This window comes from Micropterus salmoides, unplaced genomic scaffold (genome assembly GCF_014851395.1).
Source record: "Micropterus salmoides isolate LMB-PRFRI ecotype aquatic unplaced genomic scaffold, ASM1485139v1 Ms_hic_scaffold_12, whole genome shotgun sequence".
NCBI lineage: Eukaryota > Metazoa > Chordata > Actinopteri > Centrarchiformes > Centrarchidae > Micropterus > Micropterus salmoides.
Window position 1 is genome coordinate 25,484,609 of NW_024040263.1, and position 17,871 is coordinate 25,502,479.

A 17,871-nucleotide genomic window follows, 5' to 3' on the forward strand; every position below is an offset into this window, starting at 1 on the left:
GCCCTTGACCCTTCGTTGGATGGCTGATTAGGAAAGTGTCGACTGAAGTAATAAATCAGCTGAGAAGTAGGGTCATTTTACCATTATGTCTAATGGAACCGGACTTCTTTTTGCAACCAGAAGAGTCGTCCCCTGCTGGCCGTTCAATAGAATGCAGGTTTAAGGGACTTCCGCGTTGGATTCACGTCTCAGACCGGAAGCTGTGTGATGTTCGGTCACCGAAATTAATCGGCTGATAATAGCAAAAAAGCCCTTTCGGTGTTCGGCCTAATACGTCAAAAGGGCGAACAAATTTTACAGAACAATTACATTGACGTGACTGCAGTGTGGAAGCATTTTAAAGTGTCTGAGAAAGATGCAAAAATCACCGTTTGCAGACACTGTTCTGCTGAATTGTCCAAAGTCGAGGAGTGGTAAGCTCACCTTGCTTTAAAACAAAGCGAGGGGCTGCATTGGTGGGCGCGTGTTTAAGGTACTGGTGAGACATGAAATATGATACAGGAAGTGCAGTTGGAGTAACAGACAAAATGCTGCACAATGGATTTGAATACTTACAGACAGGATTTTTTTCAACTTTATCTATCTAGCTATTTTATCTTTTGTCACAGGTAAACAGTAGAAATATTATTTTCATGTTACAAAAGAACTGGTAATGTGTGCTTGTATGTGATTGGCCAACACAGCACTGTGACACCCCTTGAAGACATTTATCAGACCCTCTGGGGCCACAAAAGTCTTTATACATCACATCTGTGCAAATGAAATATGAATGCATGTTCTACAAGGTAAACTTTAGAAGACACATTGGTTCACAACTTTATTTAAAAGTACTAAACTGTTGTTGAGAAAGCAACCCCTCCAATTTATAGCTGTTCTGGAGCTTTCAGTCATATCACTTAACCTTCATCAGGAGATGAATTTTGCCTTCTTGCAACGACATGTTAAAGTTTACATTTTGTGAGCACTTCTCATCTTCTCACCCATGTTTTCTTAAAAGCATTCTTAATAATGACAACTGGGCATCGCCATCTGGTGATGAATCATGCAAGATCTCAGCTAAAATGCCATTCTTGAGCTTCCGGTCCAAACTGTAACAAATGTTCAATGTCATAGTGTTTTGTTTTAAGGTTCTGTATGCATGGCACTAAAAACCAGATAGAAGGGTATGGAAAAATGATTAAAATAACGGTGGGAACCCTGTGATTCTGACTTATCAGCAGACTTATCACATGGTTCCTTTCTATACACTGAACAAAAGCAACGATAATCCCATTGCAAGTTTAAACCTCTCATAATTTTAGCTTGCCTGAAAAGTGCAGGCTCCCTAATCTCTCTGGAAAGGCAAGGAAATGCCTTAATTCCACTTAATTCTGTTATCACACCGTGTGACCCGTACAAAGCTTTATCCACAGTTCACATTTGCTGTTTTCTCCAAAGTTGTATCTGTACATTAAGCCCTGTGTTCTCCCTCAGGTTGGCAGTAGTGACATTGAAGGGGTCAACATCATCGCCTTCAGGCAAATCAATCAGTTTGACCTCAGTGGAAACGTCCACACATCCCCTGAACACCTCCCAACACTATCAGTAGGACTGCTTGGCCTATATTATCCCTGCATTTTGGTCCTTTTTGTTGATTTTGCATATGTTTCTGAAGTTTTACTCCTCTTTTCCCCCTCCTTTCTTTGTGCAGGTGAAGCTGTACAAGAGTGACAATCTGGACAACCCAATCAACAGCGTGTCTCTGGGACAGTCCCTCTTCTTCCACTTCCCTCCTCTGGATAGAGATGGAGAGGTATCTGCTTGTAATTCTGCTCTTATGTCTCAAAGGATGTTGCAAAGTCCAAACTAGTGAAAAAGATTTGATAAAGTCAAAAACAAAAAACAGAATTCCTATTCTATATTCTTCATTGTTTATAAATGTCTTTAATGCTGACTCCTGACTCGCTGGTATATTTTACTAAATTTATAGACAGCTTCAGACTTAACCGTGACTAAGGAAATGCTGTTGTTGGATCTAAAGTCGCCTTTCTCTTTCTTCTCCAGAGCTATGTATTGATGCTGTACTCCACGCTGTCCCGCTCCCAGTATGACTTCACTCTGCCACAGGTCACCTTCACCTCCAGCGGCTACCACAAGCACGTCACACTCACCTTCAACCCCACTGTAAGACATGCATCCTTTTTTTTAAAGTTTTATTATAACCTGCAAAATATTTCAATGAGTGTTTTCTGTGCAAGAATATAATGATTTCTTTTTGCCAAGGACTAAAGGATTCCTGATAGTGAGGCATACTGTGCAGCTTGAGGGAGTTTTTGTATCAAAACAGTATTGATTGGACAGTTTCTCTTGGAGTGGTCTCATCTCAGGGTGTGTGTTTTGTGTGTGCTTTCCCACAGCGTAAAGTGCCTGACCAGGATGTTGCCCAGGGCTCCTACATCGCTCTGCCCCTCACCCTGCTGCTCCTGTTAGCAGCGTACAACCATGAGAAGGTACATAACGGCACCCACCTGCTCCAGACATGGGGTTCAGAGAGCGTTTCTTGCACGACTCTTGCACTTCGGAATCTATTTAGTTGGAATAAACCTCACTGGAATTTGGCCTTAACATGGCCAAGCCTAAAATTTGGAATGACATCAAGAAGAATGTCCCGGTTTTACAAGCAGTGCTTATGCATGTATTCATTCTTGTTAATCAGATTATTATTATTATTTCAAGTAAGAATCTGTTAATCCAAAAAGCATTTGTTTAATACCGTTTGCGGACCTGTTTTGCAGGTTATTCCCCTCCTGTTACAGGTGGTAAATCGTATCCAGGGAGTGAGGAGCATGGCCCAAGTCAGTGGGGACAACGCTGCTCTGGATGAAGCCAAGCGTCAGGCCAAGAGACAGAAGGCCAGGCGCACATAAGGACATAGCCAGGGCTCAGCTCCGACCACATCTCTGTACACTACATAGTACACTTGCACCCATGGTTACAGCCTCAGAGAGCTCTAGTAGCTTATTTGTTAGCTAGTTCTGCTGGTTCACTAGATAAACCACTCAAGGTTTGGAGTGGTTGTGGCTTATTGTGGGTTCTAGTGAACTATTTAGCTCGCTAAGATGTGATTCGGCCCAAAGCGAAGCCCAACATAAACCACTCGACACGCATTACCACCACCTCATCAGCCATTCGGATTCACTGGACTGAGAGCTGACATTTTAGTTTTCTTCGGGTTTTTTTTTCTCAGAACACTCATTGTCAAAAGAAAATTGTTAATATTTGTGATAGAACATGATCCATTTTTATACCTTTTGTAATTTATCTAGGTCAACTAAAATATTTTTCTTGTGTTTTGAAAGAACTTGAATGCTTTAGATGTCAGTCGTAACATAGTTTAGGACCATCAGGCACTGTAGATAATCATGTATCTCACCTAACAGCATTGGGATCAATTCAGACGATGCATGCAGGGGATTTCTTCAAAGTGTGGCTCGAATCATAACTACCAGTATTACCCTAAGGACATTTAAATATAACAGTTTATATTGAATTAAATGTGATCAAATAAGGGTCAGTAAGACTTTGGTCTTGGGAAACGATCATCAGAAATATTCTTAAAGCTTGTGGTGCAAACCTGTTGTGCTAAAATGGTTTTTACCAGTGAGGTGAATATCTGAGTGCAGATTCGAAGCAGAAAACTGTTTGAAAGTCAAATCTGCTGTTCCTCAGAGTTTTCATGTAATCTTGTTGACACTCTGAACTACAAATCTTTTCTAAATATCCACAACATTTTTAACAGGATGATCAACAACCACATTATTTGAAATTTTCTTCTTTTTTTTTTTTCCTAAACATTTCACAATCAACTCAACTTTATTTGAGCCCATAGATTTGGCATTAAGCCGGATCAGCCCCAAACTGAGTTGACTCTGATAATGCCATTTACAGGACCCACTGTTTGTGGGTTCTGTAACTGCTAACTATGCTTGAAAGACAGCCAAAGACGTTGACAAGCTAATAAGTGCTTTATACCGCTGTCAGTCATGTTCTCTCCCTTAAATGTAAAACACCTATGAGCTGCTGTAAAGCACTCCACTCCTGATGGCATTTTATAAGCTGTTAAGTGTGATGCAAGATTGACTTGATGTAAGTTACTCCAGTAGCTGAAGAAAGCTGTGGTTGGTGAGATGCTGGAAATTTGGGTTAGAAAACTGTTTGAGAAGTTTGTTTTTGGGGAGGGGGGGGGGGGGGGGGGGTCTATAGGGGATAACTGATATTTGAATAATTTATTAATGTGTCTAATCAGATGTGAATGATTACCTAGTTTGTGTGCTGGGATATTTCTTTCAGAAGTGGGGTTGTTTTTCTTGAATGATATTCTGGCAGATGAATTGTGTGGAAAGCTATTTTAAAGGGCAACATTATGTTTAAGAAGACACAAACAGAAATGAAAATCTACAAAAGGGTCTGTCGTGATATGGTCGTGAAGTTAAAGATAAGGTGGGATTGTAATTTCATTAGCTCATTGACTTTTATACTGAGCCGTGTAATGCACTGAAAACTATGGAACCCAATTATTTTTCTGTATTTAATTCATCTGCTCTCAGTTGTGGCTGACTTACTCAAAGATGAAAAGGCCACTGACTATTTACTGATTGAAAGATATTCCAATTAGTCCACATTTAGAGGGAGTTGATGGGTTGGGTTGGATTGGGGGAGGGAGGGTTCATTTGTCATTTGATCAGAATTGGTTAAAAAATTTTGTTGAGATAATAAAGTTTGACTGGAAGGAAATTAACTTGACTGTTTTGTGATTTTACCTCTAGGGGGCAGTGTAACTTTAGGTAGGAATATTCTCAAAGAAGGCAAGAATTGTAGATCTCATCCATAAAGTGTTAAAGTACATTACTCATATACTATAGCAGTTATTTATTTATTTATTTTTAAGTAGACTACCTGTAGAAAATTAATAAATATCAGACTACTTTATCTATTGTTTCTTCTCTTTTTCCAAGCAGAATATTATGTTTTAAGGTACATGGGGGTTTTGCAAGCAGATGTTTGACTAAGAGAGGTTAAAAGGCTCTAATAATATATCTATATATAAAAGACGACCAGTAATTTTCAGCCCAAATCTTAGTGTTTGAAAGGAATGTGGAAAGGAAGTATGAACCACTAATTCCCTCTGCACTCTGTCCTGAAAGCTTTCCTCTCTGCCTCTCTTTGCTGTCCACTAGATAATGAAAAATGTGTCAGACCCCCGACAGCAAAGATCTTAATGAACAACAGTAGACCCAACTCCTAGGGAGGCCAGGAGGGAAGAGTACTTCCAAAAATCTTCCTACCACTTTGTTAGGTCAATAATGCTATAAGATGCCATTGCTCAAAGACAAAGGATATACAGCATCAAATGAATACCAGAGCTTACCAACAAAAATAACTTCTGTGACTGAACAATAGCTAGTCTGTGCAGTTAAAAAAAAAAAATTCAATTTCCTGACTGACTTCCATTGTCAGTTAATAATAGCCTTGACACATAATTCATCAACAGTATGACCACAGGAAATTACATCGCAGCTTGACACAAATCTGGTGTTAGGATGCAAAAACCTTAGCCACACTCATTTGTTTGTGCTAGCTGGAATGTAGTTGGGTGGTGTCATGAGATGTGTGTTGGGTCGGAGCTCAGAAGGCAGTGTTTGACACAGTATTGTACAAACAGTTGGTTCCTGAAGTTGGAATTAGGCAGAGACATTTGCTGGGTGTCTTTGAATGTTTTTATAAAACATGCAACTGGCCTTTTCACAACATACATTTTGACATGTCTTAGCGCACAAGTTGGTTTTGGTTCATTCCACTTAGGTGTATCGCCTCCAGGGTCCTGGTAATGTGAATACTAGCATGGGACACTTGAATGGGATGGAACTTCGTTAAGGCTAGTAATTGCATTTGTCTATTTCTGCTATGATACATCAAAATGTCTGCTGTGAAAAGGGTTGATGTTTGACTACAAGGGGCAGAAACACTCCTCACACTTACAGAAACATCCCTGGTACACAACCAACCGATGAGGGCAAGTTTATGCTAGCTCCAGAAACCAAAACAATTGCACTGAACAAAATTTGTTGTATTTTTGCCCCAATTCATCATGAGCTGAACTCAAAAATATCAAAGACTTTCTCTATGTACACAAAAGGCCTATTCCTCTCAAATATTGTGGCATTGTGCTGTGTGATGGAACTGCACATATTCGAGTGGCCTTTTATTGTGGCCAGCCTAAGGCACACCTATGCAATACCCATGCTGTCTGATCAGCATTTTATCATCAGATATGCTACACCTGTGAGATGGACAGATTACCTAGGCAAAGGAGAAGTCCTCAGTAACACAGATTGTGACAGATTTGTGAACAATATTTGAGAGAAATAGGCCTTTTGTGTACATAGAGAAAGTCTTAGATCTTTGAGTTCAGCTCATGATGAATCGGGGCAAAGGTGTTGCGTTTATAATTTTGTTCAGTGTATAAAAGTGAGAAAAATACCTTAAAACTGCATAGAACTGAGCTGCGTGTAGAGAGCCTTACTTCGGGAAAAAATATATATGGTAGTCAATGGTAAGAGACAACTAATTTTTTGATCCCGTTTGAATTGTGGTTTGAATTACACACATGATGATGGTCAATTTAAAATATACATTTCAAAGTCAAGAACGTCGCAGTTTGATGTAAAACTGTTGAGGTATAAGACCGTGAAAATACATAATTACAAAGACCACAAACCCAAAAGTCACGTATGTGACGTCATAGCTTTTTCTCTCAATGACTGAAGCCAATGTTACTGAATCTAACATCAAAGAACTTACATGAGAGGATGATGTGATAAAAGAGTCGTTGGATTAAACATTTCAGATGAGATATATTTCTGCGTGGAACATAGCTAAGTTATCTAGCTAGCAGCAACCAAACAATCAACATAGCATTACAGTGCTAACATGTTGCGAGACAAGAGATGTAGCTCATTTAATGGTTTTCACACAAAACGACATATAACTTTACTGATTTACGACAAACTGCAACTTTGTTGACGGACAAAATTATCTTTTAAATTGACAAACATCATATGTGTAATTCAGGAAACAGTTCAAACAGGATCAAAAAATAAGTTTTTCCTCGCCATTGACTACGTACATATTTTTTTCCAAAATAAGGTCCCATGGGCCAGAAGTGGAAGCGAGTGACTTAGGCTCTCTCTCAGTGGGGTTGGTGATATGAGCCACCTCTTTAAAGCAGGCTACATGAACACTTTTGAGTGAATGCTAATGTCAAAACGGTTGTTCAAGCATGGTTAAAGTTGCTCAAGACCATGCAAACTATAAAAGAAGGAATTCAAGGGTCATTACGTCACTGTGTAGCACGTAAAATGTGTTTTAATTCACATTCAGCTAGTCAGCCTATGCAAACTGTATAATACGATTTTTTGGGAAATTATACTCTATCCTTTGATCAGTCTCCATATACAGAGCTAATGTGCAATGTTTTTGTGCATGTTTGTGTGTATGCACTTGTGAACGAGAGCGTACACGTGAAAGATAAATGTGTGTCTTTCAGCAAGTAGGCTATATTGCTCCAAATTCAGGAGTGGCGTCAGTGGTAAGAGGAAGGCAATGGAAAAAAATATCACTGAATACACACTATGTCAAATTAAATATAATAGTAATACATTATAAAACAAAAACATAACAAAAACAATGAAATGCAATTTTAAATGATTCACTTATCTGAGTGCTGTAGGTCAGTAATATTTATTGTTAAAATTACTTTAATGAGGGAACCACAAGAAGATTTCTGTCTTTTAATCCGTACATCAGTCTTTCTGTGATTCTCTGTTCATTATTGTCATTTTTGTTCTTTCCAGTTTGAACTTTAAAAAGTGGAACTAGTCCTTTTTTGCCCATCATTATTTCAAATCTCTCTCCTCAGCATTGTTAGGGTTGGCTTTATTCCCTTTGTCCGACACATTTGAGACAGTGCTTGTAGCATAATGCACAGCCTTTTGACTGTAGCTGAGACACTGCACTTGACTCATCTGCTGGCATTTTGTCTTGGTAGAGATGCAGCCAGTGAGTGTGAGCCATTCGGCTCAGCATTTGTCTGAAGCAACTTGAAGAATATAAAGAAGCAACTACAACACACACCAGTGTCAGCAATTTGGTCGGATAACCTTGTCACTCAAGTTCATAACACACAGCAGCATGTTGTAATAGTTTTCCATTTTTCTCTTTCTCTTATTTGAGAAAACTGCTATTTTCCCCACAGGGATAATTATGATTAAACATGCAAACAGCTGTTTCATGACATGTATCACTTACTGTCATTACCGGCACTTTCAAAGCACTATCTGTGTGCCTTACAGCCTCTGAGTAGCTCCCACATTGTACTTCAGGGATCCTTTAAGGCTTATAAAAAGTCCACATCAAAATGAGGATTAGTGGAAGCTTTTTAAACCTGACAATAGGTAGTATTTGTTCTCATGAGAAGCTATCTACCGTGATAACGTTTTATTGACCTTTTGAATCAACGTGTGTCGTCTTGCTGCAAAGTGAATTTATTTGGAGTTTCTTAAATGCAAATGATTGGAAAGTCTTTTCCAAAATCCATACAGCATCATGACGTCTGCTGCATTTGCATCAATGTGTCACCTAACATAACCCCTATCCATTCATGTCCCCCCCACACTGCAGTGGCTTCATGCCCAAGCTGAGTCACTCCTACCAGTCATAATGCATTGGCCGGGACACAAGTCATTGTAGGGCAGAGGGGGGAGGAGGCAGAGAGGGGCACAGTACACCGTCTGTGGCACATTAATACCAGACATTTGATGAGAAGGCCAGGGAGGGGGAGAGGAATTGAATATTCATAGGGGATGATGACAAGATGGGCAGCGGTGAGGGTGATGTGTAATAGTATCTACTGGCTGCTTTTTGTGGGAGCTGAAGTCTGTGTGCGTGGAGACATGACCCAGACGGACTCTAAGTGCCAGTTTCTATCAGAACAAGAGGTGGTTCATGTCGCCCTTTTATGAAACCTAATGCCTACTTACTGTATGCCAGATTTGATGATAGCTGAGGTGGCTACATCCCGACCAATGTAATCAGAGAGACTATGAGTGCACAGAAGGCATTAAAAGTCTCACATCATTCATGCATGTTATGCCTCGGAATAAGAATATTATTGTACCAGCCTTTATACATGTTTTTATTAAATATTCATATTTTAATTATTAAATCACCATGGTCACTGTGCACATTCAAGTAAAAGTGCTCAGTGCTTAGAACCAACACATACAACAATAACAACAACAACTTTGGTGAACTTTGACATGCAAAATTTGTACTTTTGATAAATTGCAAACAGTCAGACAGGCAGAGCTGACCTTTGAAGAAATGGAAAGCCAGAGAGCCCAAAATGAAGGAAGGTATCATATTAGCTTCATTGCACATTGATTTTATATAACCCTGCTCTGCCAAAGGCGTGGATGGAACAAACAGGTTCCCTCGAATTAACTGCACAAACTGCAATTATCAATATTTTTATATCAACAACGGATCTGATTTACTTGTATGTGAAAGGTATTAATCTGAACCCACAGGGAGCTAGCACCATGCCTAACAAGTTTGCCTCTTTCAGGTGGGCCTAGGAGCTTTTTAATGTTTCAGCAGCTCCTCTAAATCAATTATAAAATCAATAATCAATTTGCTTCACACTTTCCTGTTTGGACACATTTAACAAGTCTCAGGTTCAAAGACCAACATCAAACATTTTTGATTATACGTAGATGTAATACATAAATAAGGCAAAAATAGATTTTTTTATCAAAGCAGTCCTGTAAGGTGTGCAGGTCACTGTGACACTTTTGATCCATTATGTTAAACAATGTGGATTAAATGTCAAATTTTAAAGAGGTCAGCTTAATTAGAGATGATCTATTCACATCTGTCTTTTTTCTTGTTGATTCTGCTACACTTTGAAGAGTTATTGATTCCATTTTTATCCAGACACATGAGCGGTGACGTCTTAAACACATCTACTTTGTGTGAGCCTCAGTGCCTCTAACAGTTTATGGTGAGCCACGTACGAACACTGTCTTCTAATCCTCTCCCTGTCACAAATCTCTCCTTGAACACATGTGTGACACCGACCACCCTCACTGGCTGTCCTCAACATGGCGTCTGTTCCCCTTCCCTCTGTTCTGCACAGGGTCAACAAGGTGAACCCTCCTCCCTCTAGCCCTTTCAGATGTCCAGTTTTACTGTGCCTCGCCTGCAATGCTCAAATCCCTTGCAGATCAAATGAGCGCCCAAGGTCTCCGTAGCTGCCGCGCCATTGGCTGAAAGAGATTTTTGTTTTGCGGGCACAGTGATAAAAGCACTGACATAATGGTAATAAAAAGGCTGACAGGCTCTGGGAAGGACTGACTCTTGTTCTCACTCTCTCTTACTCCATCCATCTTGTTTTGTCTCATATCTCCTCTCCCTTCCCTCATCGCTCTCCTCAGCTCTTGGTTCCGATACACTAGTGCCATAGTCTATACTGTCATCTGTACGGTCAACGGAGCCTGACGAAAGGGGAGGAGGAGTGAGACAGAGGGGGCAGAGAGAGACAGAGGGATGTCTGGTGTGTGTGTATATACGGGGGAGAAGTTGATCAGACTGGAGTTGTAGAAGTCCTTGAGCAAAGTCACGTTGTGGAGGAGGACAAAAGACTTGGGCATGGCCGCTGACAGCCTGGAGGACCAAAAGGCTTCCATATAAGACCTTTCCTTAGTACATCAGTGAGATGAGCTTTGAATGTTAAATATTTAACATCAGCTTGCAGAGCTACCAGTATCGATTAATGCCTGGCCAGTCATTAAAGCTGCCCTTCCAGGCCAGGTGTGGGCCTGACTTAATTCAAACACAGCATAATGATGGGCAAATTACCAGTTTTTGTGTGAAATGTGTGGTTTTAAATCAAAGTTTTGCTTAATTTATGAGCAAAATTATTCATTATATTAAACTGTGGTGCACGTCTCACATGAATTTCCCCAAAATGTCCTGTGAAATGTGTGACCTGCCAGGGTAATCTATGTTCTACACAGCCAGCGAATGTGAAAACATTATTCTAATGAGGTTTTTATTAGCTAGCTTCATGCCACAGTTACAGGCACACATTAAACACACAAACAAGCCAGTCTGAAAGCCAGTAATTCATGCATCCGTCAGCACCGTCTGATCAAAACTAGCTATAGAATGTATAGCTGCAGCGTCAGGCTTTGGAAAATGTCATGTTTCAAGATGATTGAGGATAATGAAACAAGGAGGGAAACCAGAATTAAAGTTTCATCGTCTCCTCGTCTCACCCTTCACACTTTGCTGAGCAGGGGAGGATACTGATGATGCTGCCAGATACGACACACATGTTTTGATTAGGTGGATATACCTTTTTCTGATTAATTGGATTAATTAACTGGGTGAATAGTCAGCCTAGTGATAGCATAAGAGGGTTTTGTGTGCAAATTTAATTTGATAGGTGTGCAGTGCATACAATTAGGAGAGCTGTGTAGATGTGGGTGTGCAGCAGGGAGGCTGTTAGAGGCATTGGATGAGAGAAAAAAAAGACGTAGATAGTGTGTGTGTGTGTGTGTGTGTGTGTGAGAGAGGAGATAGACAGAGTTCCTCCACTGTTGGTTAGCCTCAGGATGAAGAGATGACACAGTGGGAATGGGTAAGCTAGTGTGGGCGGTCTCTGGTGCAAGAGGGAAGACACATGCATGTAACTCTGTCAGAATTTAAATGTGCTGTGTGCAGATTTTACCATGAAAAAATCATTAGCACATTAATTTGGAGACATTAATGTATTTGGTTGTATCTTCAAGCTACTATGCTGCATTGTTAAATAATTCCCTGCTGTGCTGAAATCTCTATAAACAGAAATAAGAAATTGTGCATCCAGTGGGAACAGAGCTAAATCTTATAGAGTTGTTTGTAATTGTAGATTGTGGAAAACAATGGAAATGCCCTTCAAAAGAAGTACAATAAATAGAGATTATTTAGAAATGAACAGCAAGATTTATTGAGAAAGAAAGAATTTGGCAATTAGACTCAACAAACATGAAGCATCAATATTAAGTGTTACTGCATGACAAGATCCCCATGGGAACTAGAGGATCTGGACCGATCTGAAGATCATGGTAGTGATTGGGAGGTGGTGGTTTGTGCAAGAGTAGGTCCCAAAAACAGAATGACAGGATCTTGATATTTAGATACCAGTCACCACCAACCAGCACAGATGGAAAAAATATTTACCAGATATGATGGCATGATAAGAATGTGTGAATGAGGGAAACTCTGACAGAGAGGTAAAGCAGAAGTGACGCGGGAGTAGGATGTTAGATGAGAAGGTCAATGCTATCCTCGTGTCTGAAAATTGAAGCCAGAGCGTTCATGTGATTAGCTCAGCTTAACATAAAATCACAAAGTGTCCTTTTTACATTTATGTTTGTGTACTGATCAAACAAACGAGATACATGATTATTTGAAAAATGTACACGTGCAGGTATTCAGATTTTACATTTGAACAGTGTAATGGCTATGTGATGTTTCCCAAACTTGGCCACTATCTTTAAGCTCCATATTTGGTCTCCACCAAGTGAAATATCTCTGTCTTTAGCGAAATCTCCATTGCGTTCAACAATTAGTCACTAACATTACCGTTTGGTACCAGCTAAACAATGAGCTGAAAAACTCGATAGAGAACTCCATAGTGCTGAGGGGAACTAGAGTCGGGTAATAATTCTCTTCTAATTAGTGTAAATGCTGATTCAGCAGATACAGTTACACACAGGTGATGTTGATTAAACATCAAAGCAGTTTACCTCTCTGTTCTGATTGGTGGATTGATGTTGCCATTTCTGGCAGTTGATACCTCTGTCCTTTTTAACTGTTAATCAATCAAAACCTTGAGCTGTTTGAGGTTTAATTCAGAATTCAAATCCACCTATGTCTTACACACATATATAGAAACACAAGTCCGTCTGTCTCACTCTCCCTGTCTTTCTGTCTCCTCTTCAACAAACTCCATTTCTAATCCTGCATCCAATTAGCTACAGAAAGCACTTAAATATCAAAATGTTCTGCTTTTTAAAGACATGTTATGATGGTATGATTTAGCAATTTCAACATTTTATACTATACTACTAAGTTTTTTTTCAAAAATATTTTTGTAATGGGAGAAATCTTCAAATCATTAATCCACAATTCAACTCCACCTCTGTCTTACACACACATGTAGAAACACAAGTGCAGACACACGTAGACCAGCACATTAATAAACTAACACACACATGAGTGTTCAACTATCCCCGTGGGGACATCTCATTGACGTGAGTTCCCACGGAGATATAAGAACATGAATCACACATACACACACACACACACACACACTGACAGGTTTGCCATCTTTGTGGGTACTTACAAACACCACCATTTCTATCATAGGTAATATGTATTTCAGCAATAAAGCCAGAAAAACAGATGAAAAACCAAAATGTAGCGAAGTTTGAAGGAGCTACCAACTGCTGCTTCTACAAGCGCTGCTGGTTGCCATAACGCTTCTATTGGTTTATGCTGCTATTCCACCTTTTCTACCTTTTATGCTTTTTAAAAATGTTTTTCAAGAACTTATTACAATAGAAGTGAATGCCGCTTTGAGAGTATTACAGCTATGCTTCAAGCTTTTATAGTAATGTATTTCAGCTTTAAGCATCATTAGGAATGCATATAAGCTTCCAGGTGGTTAAGCAGTGCAGCACATGTGGTCATATTCTTTTATCTGTGCATGAAGTCTGTGCATTTCAATAAAGTCTATGGTTTCCAAAAAATGAACACAATCATTGGAGCATGTCAAGCTATCTGCCATTGAAATCATGTTTACGCAGGATTTAGTTCGAGCCAAACACAAGAGCAAGTGATTTCACTGATTAGTTCCTCCCCTCAGACTGAAGGTGTGGCGCTAATCAGGGAAATCAAACGTTCAAGTGTTTGCTACAGACACATGGCTCTCAGCAGCACACAGTTTGTTCTACCTCCAACCTATCTTCATCTCACTTTTGATCTTGGTACTTATTGTCTATCTGTCCCCTCCATCAGTTTAGCTCTTTCTCACACATTCCCGTCCCCCAAGTGCTGTCATGTCATCCTCACATCTGTCTGCCTGCTACTGTCCCTTGCTTCCCCTCATTCCTCTTGCCATCCCTCACGCAGAGGTGCACTCCTTGTCTTCTTATGTGAATAATACATGACTTTTGAGGATTCGTATGCGAAGAGACCATAATAATAACTGGCCTGGGCTGTTTTTCTGTCTGCTCACCTCCTGGGACCCTCGCGCTCACAACCAGATGCTGAGAGGAATACTAAGTGACCTCCTACAACACACACATAGTCACACTGTTACAGGCAGGTCACCCAAGTATATGCAGAAGCCCATATGCAAACCTTTGTGGATGCTCTGTGTGTGCACAAGGGTGAGACCAGAATGTGAATAAAATAAACTTCATGATCCGCCGCGTGGTTATGACATAGCTTTATCTTTCTCAGGATAATGGGCCGTCACAACTTGTAGTCGTGTCTGGATAATTTATTGTGCAAATCCTGAAACCTTCTTTGCATTGGAAACATATGCTCACAACAAAACAACCCATAGTGGAACACCGGCTTCTGCATCCTTTACTGAAATGACAATTACAAATTCACAACTAGCTTCCCTTCAACAGAAGCATTTTTGAAAACACAACATCATAACAGGGACAAATGAGAGTAAGTCTCCTCCTAATTGATAACCTCATTACCTATGTCTATGTGTCTACCAAGCAATTGACATCCCCCTGCTGTGTAGCACCCAGGTCACTGGGTCACCACTGGGACTCACATATGAGAGCAGCCAGCATTGTTAGAAGCTGGCCAGGCCTCTGTGTGCTACACTAGCTGTCTGCTGTCAAAAGGCTCCATCGGATAGACACACACCCAACGGAGCACCGCCTGCCACCAGCTGCTCTTTGATGATACAAACAGAGAAAGGGACACACAGGAACGTTGGATGGAGGGATCTGGCAATGAAGGTGTCAGGTGTCTGAGATTGTTATCACCAAAGCTGACAATGTCTCTGTACTTCCACTTTGTGAGATGTCTCGGTGCGCTTCAGGAGAAGTGTTTGAAGAAAAGACTCAATAAATCATACAACTTTACGTCCCATATGTCTCTGTGGGTAGTCTCCTGATGTTGGATAATAACATCTGACCTGGTGCTTATGTGTGTTCAGCTTCTGAGCTTTGTTAGTATTTTAGTGAAGTTAAAATTTGTTTTCATGACGGCTTAATGGGCTCTGTGTGAGGCTGCCAAATAACAAACGTAATATCAGATTTGGTAGGTTCAGCTGTACTAGCTGTAGCTGTACTAGTACAGCTATACACCTTGTGACTCCAGGGTGGTTTATCCACAGTCAATCACAATGAATAATTCGTTTTCACTTCATTTACTTATGTCAGTAATTAACTAAAAACTTTGTGTTGAACCTACATTAATTTTTTGCCACTTGGGGTCAGTGCAAGAAGCAGCACAACTCTGACATACCTTATAAAGTTTATTTTAGATTACATTAGGTTAACCACTCCAGGAGCTTTGAGAAGCCTAGGATTTAAATGAAACGTCTCCTCAAACGAGGATATAGCCCCCAGTCTCGGTTGTGTATCCCCAAAAGTGCTCAGGATGAGCAAGAGTTTGTACATGGCAAAACTTACATCGCTTAACTCCTTCCAAGACAAGGGAACATCTGCTGGATCCATCTTGTGGTCACGTCCTTCTGTCATGCAAAATGGCTGAGTGCAGAAGCTGAGAACTGAGGTGTGGACCCAAATGCAGACTGTAGGCGAGGTAGTTGCAGTTCGAAGAAGGATTTATTAACACAAAACTAAACAGGCGTACGCTGGGAGCTCAGCGGCAAATGTTCAAACAAATAATAAACTAGACTATCTCATGTCTAAATCTCAAAACCATGACAATATCTAATATACAATATACACATATACATATATAAACAGCACAAAACCAAATCCTAACACTTAAAACACCTGGGATAGATGTAGTTGTCATAGTCAGGTCATCCATGAAGGCCCTGAGAGGCTATCGGACGCCAGAGTTGGTAAGAGGTCCTCTACACTCACCCTCAGCCCACTTCACCAGCATATTTATGCTAGAGCAAAAACAATAACTGAAGTGGTACATCAGGTGATGATGACCCTATTCGACCTTGTGCCACTCCGAAAATATTGGTAAAAGTACAAATTTCAAAATGGTAGCATCATGTTCTTTTCAAGTATTTTTTTCATTGATGAATTCAGCTGTGCATTTCTCTACTTAGCTGGCTCAGATTATGTGTGCACAGATAACAACCCACTTTATTAAGCCTTACTTGAGAAGTCACAAGTCAATTTAGTGAAATTGATCTAAGCAGTAGTACAAAGTCACACTTAATGAAGCATGACTTTCACCGATAGGTATTGGTTTTCTCAGCAGACAACTTGCATGGTCCTAAAGACAAGAACTAAACATCCATCCAACCATGCATTTTCTTAACCATCTGTATTTATCCTAAAATAGATGCTTTTTTTTGGATTAAATATCCAGTAGCCACATGACAATAGTCACATGACATTGCATGTAATGTAATGTAAATGACAAAGCGCATCACCAGTGGTGAATAAGATGCGGTTGTACCAGCCATCCTGCACACACCGCAGTCATCAAAGCTACATTTGAAGCGTTTTGAGTCAAAAAGCGTGAATTTCCAAACTATTAGATACTATTCTTCCTGATACTGTTAGAAATCTCAAACAGCTGTCTAAAAACAAAGATATTTGTCCATACCTGAATTCAACTATTTGCCTCCCAGTCAACCAGCAACACTGTAGAATATCCATATGCAGGTCTCCTTTTTTGACAGCTGTCCAATCAGGCTCAATCACTAGTGCTGACAGTTTATTGGGTCTGCTCACAGACCTTAAGATGCCAAACCTCATGTGGGGATTCATCAAAGCCAGTGCTGTCCTTAGTGATGAGCTGTTTCTGAGGAAAGTGTTTCTCCCATCTACAATAAATTTACTCTTCTCAGGATCTACATTGAACAAAATTATAAATGTTTTTGCCCCCATTCTTTATGAGCTGAACTCAAAGATCTAAGACTTTCTCTATGTACACAAAAGGCCCATTTCTCTCAAATATTGTTCACAAATCTGTCAAAATCTGTGTTTATTGAGCACTTCTCCTTGCCGAGCTAATCCATCCACCTCACAGGTGTGGCATATCAAGATGCTGATCAGACAGCATGGGTATTGCACAGGTGTGCCTTAGGCTGGCCACAATATATTTTTTAGGGTGGTGGAGACCAAAAGAGAACTAATAATAAATATAGTTCTTACATTCAGGTGGCCAGGAACAGGGCTGCAAATGAATGATAATGTTGCTCTGTGTCAGCTGGATGTGTAACTGATTTTGCGATAACAGCTTTATAAGGTGATGATATGTTACATGTGTCAGTTTGTTTCCTATGTGACTTCCCTAAAAACACTTGATGCAGCTTTAAAAGAGACTATCTGCATCGTGTTACCAAATGTTCATCGTGTTACCAAATGTTCATATTTCTAACTTTTTCTAAAAGAGGCTCTTTCTATTTATTTTCCTGTCAAAACTATAAACCCTGAGATTATGTATGCTAGCCTTTGGCGTGATAATCAGACGGCATTTCTTTTTTGTTTCACTTCATTCATTCAGCCCAACATTGATATATACAGTCATATATCCATC

The 17,871-nt window shown here is 40.0% G+C and overlaps 1 protein-coding gene across 1 annotated transcript in view; it reads left to right on the plus strand.

The window, feature by feature from the left end:
* Positions 1-4,777, plus strand: part of nomo (nodal modulator) — a 30,331-nt gene extending 25,554 nt beyond the window's left edge. Inside the window, exons 43-47 of the mRNA XM_038714229.1 lie at positions 1,474-1,584; positions 1,691-1,792; positions 2,044-2,163; positions 2,397-2,489; positions 2,775-4,777. Of these exons, the coding sequence (XP_038570157.1) occupies positions 1,474-1,584; positions 1,691-1,792; positions 2,044-2,163; positions 2,397-2,489; positions 2,775-2,906 (558 nt within the window). The 3' untranslated portion in view covers positions 2,907-4,777. The remainder of the gene's footprint in view (positions 1-1,473; positions 1,585-1,690; positions 1,793-2,043; positions 2,164-2,396; positions 2,490-2,774) is intronic.
* Positions 4,778-17,871: the final 13,094 nt, after the last annotated feature.